Consider the following 14,650-nt stretch of genomic DNA (forward strand, 5'->3'; position numbering starts at 1 on the left):
AGGACTCTTAGTTGCTTTGCCTCACTCGCCAGCTTTAGCTCTCCGGCTGTTTCATGGTCTAAAAGTTTACTCACTGATGTGGCTGGGTCCTATTTTGCTTCTATATGAGTAAAATGATCCGGACTATTCATATAGCTTAGGCTTTCGGGCTATAGAGTGGACAAGGTCGACGGATGGATTGGTGGTGTTATGTCGCTGAGAGATGCTAGTTTTTCCGGCTTTTATTTTGATTCCTCGCAAAGACAACGTACACTCGATGAGGGTACATCTCTCTGTATTAATATTCGAGGAATGTATTCCATGTTGTGCAAAACTCTTTGCAAAGGGACGATATGGTCGCCGTGTCGGGTCGTTGTGCTATTCAGTGGTGTGCCATCGTCTGAACACGCTGTCATTTCGCTTTTTGCACCGAAGGTCCTCGTCTCAAAGGTGGCTCGTCCGTCAGTCTAATTTAGAAGTAAGGGCTTTTGGGCTAAATAGTGGTAAAGTTTGGCGGTTGACCTTTTGGTGGCGCGCTGCTGAGTGACGCTTCTGTCTGGCTCGGCTTTCATATTGGCCCACTGCAGAGAAAGTTTACGTTCGTTGAACGTCGTTATGTTCGAACGGGCTAGTCTTATAAAATATGAGACTGGACCAGGTCAATATCGAGCGGAATGTAAATCACAGGCTTTATCAATCCCAATGACAAGGACTGTGATACGGGCGACAATGTTGCCTTACTCGCTGTCATTAGTGTAAGGTCTAAGGGGTGAGACACAGCTGTCCTCCCAGTGGCTTTCTAGAATTTACAGTCTAATGAAACGAGGTTGACGCCAGTCACTCTTTGCTTTCTGCCCTAAGGATTAGCTATCATTTTGGTACCTAATCATAGTGTTGGCCACGAATATAATCAAACTACAAGTTTTAACAACAAGCTCAATTAATCGCATTTATTGAAATCAATTTGTACAGTCGGCTGTTTAAATGCAGAATGAAAAACTAAAAAACTACGCAGAGTGGTAAGTGCAAAATGAGCGAAATGAAACGTAACAGATTTGCATCAGTCGCTAAGCTTATGGATTGAAAGGCGGACAAATTTAAACTAGGTTCGTAACATTCCCCCCTTTGAAGGATATCCTTCAACAATTACAACGCGCGGAATTTACTTTATACAATCCAAACTCACACACCCTGAAACGCGAAAGCTTGTCATTAATAAATATTGGGCTAATGCCTCTTTTCTGAAAGACAAAGAAGGTATTCCAAACGGGAACCATTAAACTTTGTCAAAACGTTATAATAAATGCTTAACTTAAGTTAGTACTCCTAATTATGCTAAGTTATTTTACAGTAATGCCAATAGTCGAAACGCTAATCAAACTCAAAACCGAATCGATAGTAAAGTGAAAGTAAATGAAATAAATGAAAGTTAAGATTACAGTCAATCGAAACTGACTCAAGCAAAATGAAATAAACCGAATACACTGAAGAAAATTTTGAAATAACTTCAATTTGAACTGCGTAACAAATTAGCTCTGAGCTTCACACCTTCATTATCCTCTATAGGCAACACAGAAATCTTGCTAATCGGCCTATCCAAAACAGACTTATGCGTATCCAGCTTCTTCAAATATTGATCAAACCCACTTGGAATTGGAGGCTTAATCCTAGCTGAATGCTTCTCTAAGGTTACAACTCTCACCTTACCGTCATGTCCACGATGAACATCCGTTATCCGTGCTAAAGGCCATTTTGCTGGTGGAATATAATCCTCACGTAACAATACCAATTGCCCTTCGCGAACATCTTCCTTCGGTTTAAACCACTTCGGTCGTTGCTGTAGCCTTGACAAATATTCACTCGACCAGATCTTCCAAAATTGCTGAAGTGTACGCTGAATCAATTGCCATCTGGACAACCGATTTACCTTTGAGTCCAAATAGTTCTGTTCAGGTATAACTATCGGTGGCTCTCCAATTGTAAAATGCCCAGGCGTCAAATATGAAACATCATTGATATCGTCGCTCATGGCACATAACGGACGCGAATTTAGGCAGGCTTCGATCTTGCAAAGAAGAGTAGTCATTTCTTCAAACGTAAAGATGTTGTTACCAACCAATCGCTTCAAATGATGTTTGATGGATTTTACACCAGCCTCCCAAAGACCTCCAAAGTGTGGACTAGCTGGAGGATTGAAATGCCAAGCGGTTCCGTCCTTCGCCAAATAGCCTTGAAGATTCTCATCTTTCATCAACCTTTTAAACTCCTCTCGTAATTCCTTGTCCGCAGCTACGAAATTTGTTCCACAATCGCTGTACATGTCACTGATTCTTCCTCTCCTTGCCGTAAATCGGTCGAATGCCGCCTTGAACGCTCGTGAACTCATATCCGAAACTAGTTCGATGTGCAACGCTTTCGTAGCCAAACACACGAAGAGACAGATGTAACTCTTTATTGTTAGATTGGCATGTCTTCCCCTTGATCTCCCAGTGTACGTCTTCGTAAAAAACGGTCCAGCAAAGTCGACTCCTGAATGCATAAATGTACGATTCGGTGTGACTCTATTTTCAGGTAAATCCGACATAATCTGCTCTTGAGGTTTACATTGGAATGCAAAACATGTCGTACAGCGTTTCACTACACGTCGTATCTCTTCTGATCTACCAAAGATCCAGTAATTGCATAAGTACGATGACATCAGCGTAGGACCACCATGTAGCGTAAACTTATGTGCTTGTTCAATGATAAGTCTCTTTTCATCAAATATTCATCAAGCTTGTCGTCTCGAATGTGATTTATTTCCAATGCAGCTTGTCTTCTCTCCTCTTCTCTCCAGATCGGTAATGTATTCTTGGGGTTGCCTTGGAAAATTAAGTCTGTCGTTCGTAAGCCATTCTGGGCCATTCCACCACAATTTATGCCCTTTCAACGTTGACGGAAATACACCACGGGATGCACAATCAGCCGGGTTACTTTCTGTGTCTACAAAATACCAGTTTTCAACGTTAGTGAGTGTTTGAATTTCCGAAACCCTGTTCGCAACGAAAATGTTCCAATGGTTGGGATGAGACTTAATCCAAGCCAAAACTGAAGTATTGTCCGAATAATAAAACAGTTTGATCAATGATTCGAACCTGAACGACTTGTTAACACTGAACATTAGCTTGGACAACAAAAGCGCCGCACTTAACTCTAGCTTCGGAATCGTTATCACTTTCACTGGTGCAACTCTCGTTTTGGAACTGATCATTCGGCTAATACTGGTTCCATTCTCATACACTATTCGAGCATATACTACTGCTGCGTAAGCTGATACAGAAGCGTCTCCGAATCCATGAAGCTGCACCTCGTAAACTTGTTTAGTTCCAATCCATCGTGGTATCTTGATCCTTTCCAATGATTTCAGTTGACTACGATACGATTCCCAAAATTTCAATTTCTCATCGGGAATCTTGTCATCCCAGCCGATCTCTTTCAGACTCCACAAACTCTGCATGAACGTTTTTGCAACGATTGTAACAGGTGACAACCATCCAATTGGGTCAAAAAGCTTTGAAATCTCGGAGAGAAGTTGACGTTTGGTTAATTGCTCGCTTGACGAAAATGATGAAATTTTAAACTCGAAGCAATCGCTTTTTGGATTCCAAAAAACTCCTAGTGTTTTGACACTCTCCTCCATAATCTCAACCAAATCCGATGAATCAGCTCGATCCTCTACCGGAATACTTTCAAGAACATCCTGACTGTTAGACAACCACTTCCGTAACCGAAATCCACATCTATCCATACTCTGGGCTAGATCTCTTCGCAGCTGAATAGTGGACTCCACACTAAAGCTTCCGGATGATACATCATCCATATAGAAGTCTTCCTTTATCACTTTAGCTGCAGTCGGAAATTCCTCTTTCACATCATCAGCAACTTGACGGAGTGTCCTAGTGGCTAAAAATGGTGCGGCTGCTGTTCCATCAATTACTGTGGCAATTCTATACTCTTTAATCGGACCATTCGAATCAAATCTCCACACAATCCGTTGGAAGTCTCGTTGATTAGGAGCTAATTGAATTTGCCTGAACATCTTCTTCAATGAGACACCAGTCGATGACTTGCGTGATGCATCGAAAACTACTCTTAGTTTCGTTGTGGTGCTCGATTCCTTCAAAACAGCGTGATGAGGAAGGTAAAAGACTTCACTTGATGGTAAATTCATTCGTTCTTTCGGGACTAATTCGATGTGACCTGCACTAATCAAATTTCGCATGTATTCTACGTACCGATCCTTGAGCAGCCGATTCCGAACAAATCTTTTTTCCAGCTGAAACAAACATGAAACAGCTGTTGACCTTGAATCACCTAACATTCGATGCTCCTTAGCTGGATCAAACGGTAGAAATACTCGGTATCTCCCTTCCTTTGTTCTCGAAACAGTTTTCGTGAAAATGGATTCCGCTTGTTTCTCTTTAGAAGACAATTTTCTCTCCACCGGAATATCCTCAATTTCCCAAAACAATCGAAGCGTTTCGTCCAATTTACTGTAAACATCTGCTCGAGACAAACATGAATTATTGGATCTTGCTACGACGTCATTCTTGCTCTTAACGGCTCCAAATAGTAGCCATCCCAATTGGGAATTTTGCGCTGTCGGTGAATTGTCGGCTTTCTTGATCAATCCATTCAAGACGATGTTCTCATACGCCTCAGCGCCTAGAAGTAATTCAACATTCGATGGACAATCAAAATTTCTGTCTGCTAATCTTAATCCTTCCAAATGCGGCCACGGACGTTTTTCTATTGGAACCAGTGGTATATCTCCTGTAATCTATTCCATGCTAATGGCTTCCACTTCCATGGTAAACGATGGAATAACACAAGAACCAATTCTAAACGTGAACAAAACAGGTTCTGATTCCACAGGAATATCTCCGATACCCTTAACACTTGAAAAATATGTGGAACGTTCGAAACCCAGTCGTTTCGCTAGTCCCGACTTGATAATTGCGTTCTCAGATCCTTGATCAATAAGGGTTTTCACAGCTGTGACTTCGCCAAATTTGTCGAAAATATGAACAACCGCAGTGGCCAACAAATCTAATTTCCTGGGTCTCGGTATATCAGATGTTTCGTCCAACTTTAACGCTCTTTCGCTCGTCATCACACTAACCCTCTTATCGTTGTGGATGCTGGTATGATGATTTTTATGACACTGCTGACATGTGCTCCTACTCTTGCAGTTCTTCAATGAATGACCAACTCTGAGACAATTGAAGCAAAGATTCTTTGACTTGATGAATTGCAACCGACTTTCTAAATCCAATTTCACATATCTAGGGCACGAACCTATCGTGTGGTCTACACTCGAACAGCAAGCGCATCCATTGGGTTGATTTTGAACGTTCGAATTGGATCTCTTAAGTCCACCTGATTGATTCGGCTTGATCGTAGCTATACTGCTCTTCGGTTGGCTACTCGGCACATTGCTACCGCTGATCATTTCCAACGACTGCCTCCTAGCTTCGAGAAATTCCTGCAGATCCGAAAATGTAGGTAATTCATCCTTTTTCAGACGTAGCTCCCAATGCTTGTGGGTCTCTCCGTCTAATTTGGACACGACAACATAGACTAAAATCGTATCCCATTGATTTACTGGTAAACCCTGTACTTTAAGTCCTTGGACAATCTCAGATGACTTATCGATAAGCGCTTTTATCTCAGAATGATTTTCGCACGTAACTGCCGGCTGCTCGAAAAATCTCTTCAGTAGCGAATCGACGATGTATCTCTTGTGTTCATATCGATCCATTAACTTCTTCCACGCATCCGGATAATTAGCTTCAGTGACGTTAATTGATTTCAGTAAACCATATGCATCGCCCTCTACATTCGTCTTCAGGTAATGCAGCTTCTGATCATTCGCAATGCTCTTGTTGTCGTGAATAAGCGTTGTATATAAATCTTTGAACGAAGTCCAATCCTCGTATAGACCAGAAAACGGCGTGAGTTCTATTCGTGGTAATTTAACCTCTTGCTGCTGACTTGGAGCGTTCTTATTCGCATGTTCTTTGTCTTTATCCTGTTTCTTGGCCTTGAGGTAATCTATAGCTTCATTGAACCTCGAACAACAGTAGAAGAAATAATCCTCAACTTGTCCTCTCATTGTAAATTGAACATCAATGTTGTCCTCGCCACAACTCTCCTCCACTTGCTCTTGATTTTGCTTAAATTCGGTGAACAATTGCTTGACGTTCTCCAATCGTTGAATTAGCTCGTTAATCGTAGTTCCAACAGGAATGGCTTTGCAGAAAGTCACCGTTCGAGTGAATTGATTCAACTGGGACTGCTGCTTCTTTAAACTCATCGTGCTAACCCAAATTACCGTTACTCAATAATTTAATAATCGCTTGACTCTACCAAAGTTCATACGTTAGACGCAGAAATTAATTACAAAGTTAATAGAGAAATAACGATCACTTCAATCGGCTTAAGTTCTGGTAAATTCGATAACAACTCATAGTCCAACATCCGATTCATCGACGCTCAAAATTAAAAACGCTCGATCAAGGTCAAGGTCCGATTACTTATCTCAGTCCAAAGTTCACGAACCGACAATCGACAAACCCAACATCTACGAATTACCGTTAGCTCTATCAATCCCAATACGGACGAATTTCGTTGCGATCTGGGTATCAATTCAGGTAATTCTTAGTCGAAATACTTATCTGTATTAATGCCAGCGTCCTTGTAACTCGCATTTACCAACATTGACCGTTCTGGAACTTGACGCTCCCTTTGTGTAGCGATGAATCGACTCGTTCTGCCTATTCACAGCTGCTCACTTGACTGGATTCACGAAACTCGAATGCCAATCACGAAAACCTGAGGCCTGGGGGCCTAGATTTTCACACCATTCACGAAACTTCGAGGCGCTTCGCTTGCCTATTGTGCTCTGTTCGTACAAATCCTTTCAAAGAACTTTTCGCTTGTCTTTGATCACTGTTCGAAATTAGGGCTTCGCGGTGCCTACGCAATTAAACTACTAGGTGCACGATGACGTAAGGCTTCTCGGTGCCTACACAATTGAACTACTAGGTCCACGATGATTTAAGGCTTCTCGGTGCCTACACAATTGTTCTGCCGATCAAAGTTCACAATTACAACCGTTACGTCTTTGTACCTCAAATGACTTTCAACTTTTAATCACAACGCGAAATAATTGAATTGTTTCTAGGCCGGAATCTTTATATTTTACGCTCTGCTACCATTAATGTTGGCCACGAATATAATCAAACTACAAGTTTTAACAACAAGCTCAATTAATCGCATTTATTGAAATCAATTTGTACAGTCGGCTGTTTAAATGCAGAATGAAAAACTAAAAAACTACGCAGAGTGGTAAGTGCAAAATGAGCGAAATGAAACGTAACAGATTTGCATCAGTCGCTAAGCTTATGGATTGAAAGGCGGACAAATTTAAACTAGGTTCGTAACACATAGGGATCAGTTTGCTCGCCTGGAGTGATTCGTGTAGAGCGTAAGGCAATAGGTTGAGATGGAGATGAATTTTTGTTTTGTATTTGTGTGAGATTAGTTTGGTTTAAGTTCGCTAAGTTAAGTTATCTTTCTCCTGTTTCACCTGAATCAGGCCAGTTTCCATGGTTCTGGATAAATAGATTAGGGCAACTTTTGTTAAGAATAGAAGCCACTCCATGGGTGGAATTTGTTTCATTATCTGATCATGTCCGGAGCGTTAGCGGAGGACTTGACGCAGTCTAACTTCCAAAAAAAGAACGAAGAATTTTTTTTCAGACGCGGCAACTATATATAGGCGAGAATTTAAGTTTCTTTCCTTTGGCCTGTATCACCACAAATCCTATTCCATCTTATTCTCGCTTCAAATACGAGCAAAACGAGCTATCACTCGACTATGTAGCTTTAAAATTTCCGGAGATACATCGTTTTGAAATTGGTCATTTTTCATACAAAATACACCAAATTGACTTTTCCCAAACAATCAAAATCTTTCAACTTACTCTGTATGTTTCTATCTATCTATCTATCGACGGACGATCTCGGAAACCAGTCAGCCAATCTCCATGAAATTTTGCAGGAGTCTCTGGGTGGGCATAGAAATGAATATGTGATACGCCATTACCCCAGGAAAAACCAGATTTTTTTTTTATTGGCCACGAAGTGGTTTCTGAGTGTGGTTTTCGAGGGTCGGGAACGCGTTTTCGGCTGTAGCTTAGCTGTATTGAAACCTACAGAGGCGTGCGACCCATCAAATGAAAGGTATTCGTAACACGATTCGAACAAAAAAATAATTAAAAAAATCGGGTCAGATTCGTTTGAGCTAGAGTGATTAGAGTGACCAAATTTTGAGCTACTCGATCGTAGGATGAAAGGACTAATATTTTTTTGGGTTATGAAAGATAGAGAGTTACTTTCTTCGGCAAAGTCTCAGAGTTTTACGAGTAGAACAGAGGGGCATATGTGAAAAATGTCGAAAGTTGGAAATGGTTGGGTCAATTATGTTTTTAGATATATTTCTTGAATGGTGGCAGATAGAGAGTTACTTTCTTCGGCAAAGTCTGAGAGTTTTACGAGTAGAAAAGAAGGGCATTTGTGAAAAATGTCGAAAGTTGGAAACGGGTGGGTCAATTGGGGTTTTGGAGATATTTCTTGAATGGTGGCAGATAGAGAATTACTTTCTTCGTCAAATTTTCGAATTTGGTCTAATTTTCAGTTTTCGTCAAATTTTCAAATTTCGTCAAATTTTCGAATTTCGTCAAATTTTCGATTTTCGTCAAATTTTCGATTTTCGTCAAATTTTCGAATTTCGTCAAATTTTCGAATTTCGTCAAATTTTCGATTTTCGTCAAATTTTTGATTTTCGTTAAATTTCGTCAAATTTTCGATTTTCGTCAAATTTTTGATTTTCGTCAAATTTTTGATTTTCGTCAAATTTTCGAATTTCGTCAAATTTTCAAATTTTGCCAAATTTCCAAATTTCTGTTATAAACTGTTATAAAAAGCAGTGTTCTAAAACTTCTAAAACGACTGATATCCCAACAAAAATCTCTTCGAGAAAAGTGTGACGCAGTCTTTGAAGTACAATTTCTAAAATGAATGATATCGCTAGAGTTGACGCTTTCAGCTTCGTTACGCAAAAATTAAGTTTTACACCCAATTTTAGTTCAAACAAGCTGGCTTAGTTTTTCTCATCATCTGCCAAATAATTTTTACCAAAAAAAATTTGACTGGAAACAACCAAAATTTTATCAAAAAAATCTGCGTCGCAAAGTGGCAAATGTTCAGGAACAGACCAGCAAGAAAATTTATCTGTAAGCGTCACCTACACCGATATCAGTTCTTTTGTAAGTGGATAACAGGACTTGCGTCACACCTCGACTGTGAGTGGTTTTTGGGCGATTATCTTTAAAATAAATTTACTGTAAGAGAAGTACTTGAGTTTAGTTCGTAAATATTTGGCTCGATTGCAGTACATTTATTCAGTTGAAGGCAGATATTCACTGCACAACCACTTCGAAATCAAACATTGAAGGTGAGTTGAAAAATTTTCAAATCGTTTCGTACAGTCGAAGGCAGTCGATTTTCAGCATAAATTAGCTTCAGCTGTTTTTCAGCTGATCCATACAAACAATCAGCACCGTTTATACGTCTTTATACGGTTTTACCACTATCATGTGCTTGCGTGTAGCAGCTTCAACCGTATAAACAAGTATAAACCGTTTTGATTGTATGTGTGGATCAGCTGAAAAACAGCTGAAGCAAATTTATGCTGAAAATTGACTGTCTTTGACTGTACCAGCTGCGCCATTCCAAATATGATGAAATATGATATTGATGAGTTTCTCGAACTGAAAACATCAATCAGCTGGTTCAAAATTCTGTACGAATATAAAGACAAACGATTTTCGATAACAGGCTACAAACAGAAATGCCGCTGGACAAAGACAATCCATCTCATCGTGATTCCTCTGACAAGTTCGATGCCAAGTTTAGTGGAAACGCTGCGTACGATAAAGTTGTTCGTCCCATCGTACATGGCGCATACCATGCAGGTCGTTATGCTACCGGTGGAAATCCCGAGGAAAAGGCTCGTGCCAAGGATCAATTCAGTAAAGTTGGGACTGGACAGACCCAAACCGAATATTTAAAGGCTCATCGCGAGCAAAATAAGAAATAAATTGTCCGAACAAAGTGTGCCCAAGTGTGCTACGGATGCCATTTTGTGACCGAATTTTGTATTGAGTAATTGAATAAAGATCGCAGGTCGGCAAGGGTTCGATAAGTCTGCTGTCACAAGTAGTGACTGTTGAATCTATTGCTTCTTTTGACTTAACAAATTCAAATTCACTAGGTGTCATCAAGCATAGCACGGATCACAAATGGTGGTGGGAATTCGGATGGGATTAGTAGTGGGACAGAGGGGAAAGATTTGAAATTGTAGGGCAGAAACCGGCGACTGGTTTTCTCTCATTAAAAAGGCCGACAAACAAATCAGGAGTCAAAAATTATTTTTATTCTTACGATCGTTGTAGTACCAACGCCTCATCCATTTCCTTAACACATAAATTCCAAATCTAATTCGAGTGAGAGATTGAAGATTAATTCCTCCGACAAATACAAATCCCAGTCCAATCGGCAATCAGTGTCCATGAGTCCGCCGATGCTGTTGAAGCAGACTATTCGTGATGAATCGTTCGCCACACAGGCAGCTGAACGGTTTGTCGCCGGTATGCCGTCGAATGTGCAACGTCAAATCGTTCGACTGGGTAAAGGCTCGATCACATTCCGTGCACTTGTACGGCCGTTCGCCGGTATGGATCCTATAGGAAACGAGACGGATGCGAAAATAATCAATTAATCGATTGCCTTCAGGGTTCCATTGTTCTCCGTCATTTCTTTACCTCATGTGCCGGACCAATTTGTTGGATCGGGAAAACCGGTGACCGCACACCAAGCACGGGTACGGCTTTTCACCTGAAATATCGTTCCGATTTAGTTTCAGAGATTTTGGTGTTACAATGGGTGCAAGTACCTGTGTGAGTGCGTCGATGACAAGTCAGATCGCAGGACCGCCGAAATCTGGAGCTACAAATATCACACTTGAATGGTCGTTCACCTGTGGACACATTAGATTTGCAGAGGTTTTAAATAATGTTCAAGTGGACTGTATGGTGTCGTCGGTGCGGTACCTGTGTGTTTCCGAATGTGTACATTCAAATTGGATGAGTTTGCGAAACCTTCACCGCAATAGGAACACAGATGAGTCTTGGCAATAGCTTCCCGTTCATGGGGTGGAATGTGGCTTCGCATGTGAGCTCTGTGGATGCGAGAATGTCATTTTAGTGTTGCGAAAAGAAATGATTTTCAATTTAGATGGATGGGAGTTAAGACCATGAGCGGATTCTCTCGCCATAAACTCACCGCAAATTGTCGTATCGACTGAATCGCTTATCGCAAATGTCGCACGCGAATCGTTTGTCTCTGGGAAGGTGGCGCAATTGATGTTCAGCCAATCGTTCTTGTGTGTAAAATGACTTTGAACACTGATCGCACGTATGGGGACGACGCATTCGGTTGGATTCCAGCAGCCTCGTCTCACTTTGATGATAGACAGCGAAATGGCTGGCTAAACTGTCGGCCCATGTGAATCGACTGTAGCACATTGTACAGTGCAGCGTTTTGCTATCGTTCTGACACTGCTGTCGCAGATGTTTGTCCAGAATCGTTGCGTTCGGGAAGCATTGCAAGCATTGCTTGCACTGAAATTGCTTCGAAGCGTTGGGATGGTCGGCCTTGATGTGACACATCAGTTTGTATAAGCGATCAAAGCTACGAGGCCGAGGACATTCGTCGCAATTGTAGAACTTTCGTTTCCGTTCGTTGCTCTCGTCGTCATCATCATCCGTCTCCGAATCGGTCAGCGATAATTCCCAGCCCTGGCCGTTCGTAATTCGATGCATTTTCAACACGTCCGCCGAATTCTCTCTCAATCTCGTCTGCAACATTTCGGCCAAACGTTCGTTCGTTAACTCAGCATCCATCGATTCACCGAACATTTGAGAATATTCCGGGCGCGATTTCAAGTCCACCTCCTGTATCCAGTCAGTGGTGGCGGCATGCCAGTCTAGATGCTTTCGAAGAGCTGCAATCGAATCGAAAACCGAATCGCAGATGCGACATTCGCAGCTCTTCTTGCCATTGGGTTGCGTCCACGGAACAATTGTCTTTCGAATTGTCGACGTTTGAATGTCATCTCGATGTGCGGCCGCTGTGTGTGCCTTCTGTTCCTGCAACGAGTCGAACGTGGCGTGACAAATCTTGCATTCCGGTATCTTTGGAAAGTGGGTCTTCATGTGGCGATCCAGGTGGCTGTTTTTCGAGAAACCGTGATCACAGATCGTGCAGACTTTCAACTTCTTCTTCAGATGCAATCGGATGTGCAGCTTCAGGGTGCTTCGATTGGCCAGAGTTTTTTCGCAGAATTTGCAATTGTACCGACCGTTAACCAGCTCGGCACTGTTCACCAATTGTTCGTCTTCGTCGTCGTGCTCCTCATCAGACACTTCCTCTTTCACTGCGCGCGGTTTCCTTGCCAATTTTCCCGTTGCAGAGCTTACCTTTCTCACCGTGTGCACAGCCTCCGTGTGGCATTTTCGATCTTTGAACGTATTGAACACCTGATCACATTCGATGCACGGAAAACTATCGCCATGCACCGGCATGTGCTGCATAAGCTCATCCTCGTCCATGAAACTTTGATTGCAAATCGGACAGTGTTCGAGCTTGTTGCTGGTGTGCATTCGTAAATGCAAGCGAAACGATTTCCGTTCGACGAACGATTTCAAACAAAACGTACAGCAAAACGAACCGTCCGGTTGTTCGGCTTTAGCAATCGTCTCGTCAATTCGAACATTTGCATTGCCGTCATGGAGCATCATGTGACGGCTCAAATTGTACGGCTTGGCAAAACCTTTGTCGCAGACCGGACACCGCAGCAAATTCTTTCCGGTATGGGTACGCAGATGCAGGACAAGAATTTCTCGTCGTGCCAACGTTCGCGGACACAGAGGGCATGCATAGCGATCGTCGACAATTTTTGCACTTTTTATCAGGAGCTGTTCTTCATCGTCAAGTGGAATCGGTGCTGCCCTCACTCGAATCTCGTTAGCATTCAAGCCGCCCTCCGGTTTCTTCGATCGCTTTGTCGCTTGTCCGAAACTCTCGTTGTTGCCATTGGTGTCGTCTGCATCATACTCGTCGTCATGTCCCTCTGTTTCCACTGATTCTCCGTGTGATTTGTCTTCGTTCTTCACTTGGCCTAATTCGGTCTTGGTTTTGTAACACAATTTTTCATGGTCCTGGCACTCGTTGGTCGTCAGATACGCTCTCGTACAGAATGTACACTTGTGCGTCTTATCATGGGTGGCCAAATGTCGTTCCAAGTGATTCTTCTTGGCGAATCCACGATCGCAAATCGGGCAACGTTTCAAGTTTGTGCCCGTGTGCAGCCGAATATGCAGTCGAAACGTTTGTCGATCGGCCAGGGTTTTCGCACAAAATTTACATTGATATCGTCCGTCGTCGCGAATTTCGGCCTCTTCCAACAACGTCTTTTCATCGACATCATCCAGCAGTTGTTCGATTTTGACTTTTGCAGCACTCCTTGTCACCGTTCTTACACTGCTGTGCCGTTTCTTGCTCGTCGTTGCTGATGAATCGTTGCCGTGTAGTTTCTTGCTCGTTTCACGTTTGATGACCGGCCGATCGTCGTCAATGTTTGCAACAGTCGTCGACGTCTGTGACTCATCATCGGACGTATCCATTTGGAATTCGGTGACGAGTACCGTTTCCGGATGAAACATTCGTTCCATGTCAAAGGATTCGGTTTTGATCGGCATGAAAGAAATCGGATCGTCCGATTTGTTGATTGAATGGTGACGTAGCTTCGCATCAGCCGCCTCGCACTTTTCTTTGAATTGGAAGGCTTGCTGAACTTGATGCAAGCATTCCGTACACACCGACTGTGGTAACCCATCGTCCGGTGATATCTGAAATAAAATGCGAACAGAGTTGAACATAGTGCGACAGATCGACCATCAGCAACATCAGTATACATTAACCACGGTGCATGCCATAATCACTTCAGCCAACGACATATTCCACATGTACGAATCCTTTGCCACGGGTCCGAAGCTTTTGGCTGCTTTTCCAATTGGATGGATAGCATCGCCTTCACACAGGCAGGACCGACACGACCGATTTACGTCAATCTCCATGGTTCGTTTTCGCTGCACTCAAGCTCCGATACATTTATCAGCAACAATGCCAATGGTATATTACGGGTATGCGGGAATTTTCAGGCGAATGGGAAACAAATACTTGGAGACGCTCAAGACTTGAGACGACCAAAACAAAAAAAAATGTTTTTCTCTACAACACAGCTGATTTCGACTGTCACTTTTGCGATTTTCTACGAAGTATCCGAGATAGTCGCGATGTGGCGCTGCATATCATGTTTCGATGTACGAAGCGGGAGAAATATTTGTAAAATAACGTCGAGTATGCAACCCAGTCGGTGAAATAAAATTCTCATACATTTTTCGACGCCAGGTGAAAATCTTGTCTCAAAATTCAATCTCATCTG

At 42.3% G+C, this 14,650-nt stretch overlaps 4 protein-coding genes and 1 long non-coding RNA gene across 5 annotated transcripts; 1 reads left to right on the plus strand and 4 right to left on the minus strand.

Annotated features, from left to right (window-relative positions):
* Positions 1–1,486: 1,486 nt before the first annotated feature.
* On the minus strand, positions 1,487–2,365 carry LOC119083939. Its single transcript, XM_037193754.1, has one exon. The coding sequence runs from the start codon at positions 2,363–2,365 to the stop codon at positions 1,487–1,489; it is 879 nt and encodes a 292-aa protein (XP_037049649.1).
* A 311-nt stretch (positions 2,366–2,676) lies between these two features.
* On the minus strand, positions 2,677–4,189 carry LOC119083940. The gene is made up of 2 exons (XM_037193755.1): positions 3,278–4,189; positions 2,677–2,901 (listed from the first exon to the last, which is right to left on the minus strand). Exons 1-2 carry the CDS (start codon positions 4,187–4,189, stop codon positions 2,677–2,679), a joined length of 1,137 nt encoding a protein of 378 aa, XP_037049650.1.
* Positions 4,190–4,785: 596 nt separating this feature from the next.
* LOC119083867 lies at positions 4,786–7,239 on the minus strand. The gene has a single exon (XM_037193676.1). It carries the CDS (start codon positions 6,332–6,334, stop codon positions 4,799–4,801), a length of 1,536 nt encoding a protein of 511 aa, XP_037049571.1. The 5' UTR covers positions 6,335–7,239; the 3' UTR covers positions 4,786–4,798.
* Positions 7,240–9,404: 2,165 nt separating this feature from the next.
* LOC119083883 lies at positions 9,405–10,211 on the plus strand. Its single transcript, XR_005088965.1, has 2 exons — positions 9,405–9,538; positions 9,922–10,211. It is a non-coding gene; the product is annotated as an uncharacterized LOC119083883 (long non-coding RNA).
* Positions 10,212–10,503: 292 nt separating this feature from the next.
* LOC119083862 (zinc finger protein Xfin-like) lies at positions 10,504–14,448 on the minus strand. Its single transcript, XM_037193662.1, has 6 exons — positions 14,121–14,448; positions 11,428–14,054; positions 11,196–11,323; positions 11,039–11,122; positions 10,908–10,980; positions 10,504–10,826 (listed from the first exon to the last, which is right to left on the minus strand). The coding sequence occupies exons 1-6, from the start codon at positions 14,280–14,282 to the stop codon at positions 10,646–10,648; spliced, it is 3,255 nt and encodes a 1,084-aa protein (XP_037049557.1). The 5' UTR covers positions 14,283–14,448; the 3' UTR covers positions 10,504–10,645.
* Positions 14,449–14,650: the final 202 nt, after the last annotated feature.

This window comes from Bradysia coprophila, unplaced genomic scaffold, assembly GCF_014529535.1.
Source record: "Bradysia coprophila strain Holo2 unplaced genomic scaffold, BU_Bcop_v1 contig_70, whole genome shotgun sequence".
NCBI lineage: Eukaryota > Metazoa > Arthropoda > Insecta > Diptera > Sciaridae > Bradysia > Bradysia coprophila.

Bases quoted from the DNA above. Each gene is read 5' to 3' on its own strand.
- LOC119083939 (XM_037193754.1), bottom strand. From the start codon at position 2,365: ATGAGTTCACGAGCGTTCAAGGCGGCATTCGACCGATTTACGGCAAGG.
- LOC119083940 (XM_037193755.1), bottom strand. From the start codon at position 4,189: ATGAATTTACCATCAAGTGAAGTCTTTTACCTTCCTCATCACGCTGTT. The intron at 2,902-3,277 runs GTAGTATATGCT...CAACGTTGAAAG, and splicing joins CTGTATCAGCTTACGCAGCA to GGCATAAATTGTGGTGGAAT.
- LOC119083867 (XM_037193676.1), bottom strand. From the start codon at position 6,334: ATGAGTTTAAAGAAGCAGCAGTCCCAGTTGAATCAATTCACTCGAACG.
- LOC119083862 (XM_037193662.1), bottom strand. From the start codon at position 14,282: ATGGAGATTGACGTAAATCGGTCGTGTCGGTCCTGCCTGTGTGAAGGC. The intron at 11,123-11,195 runs GTACCGCACCGA...ATGTGTCCACAG, and splicing joins ACACATTCGGAAACACACAG to GTGAACGACCATTCAAGTGT. The intron at 10,981-11,038 runs GTACTTGCACCC...ACGATATTTCAG, and splicing joins TCATCGACGCACTCACACAG to GTGAAAAGCCGTACCCGTGC.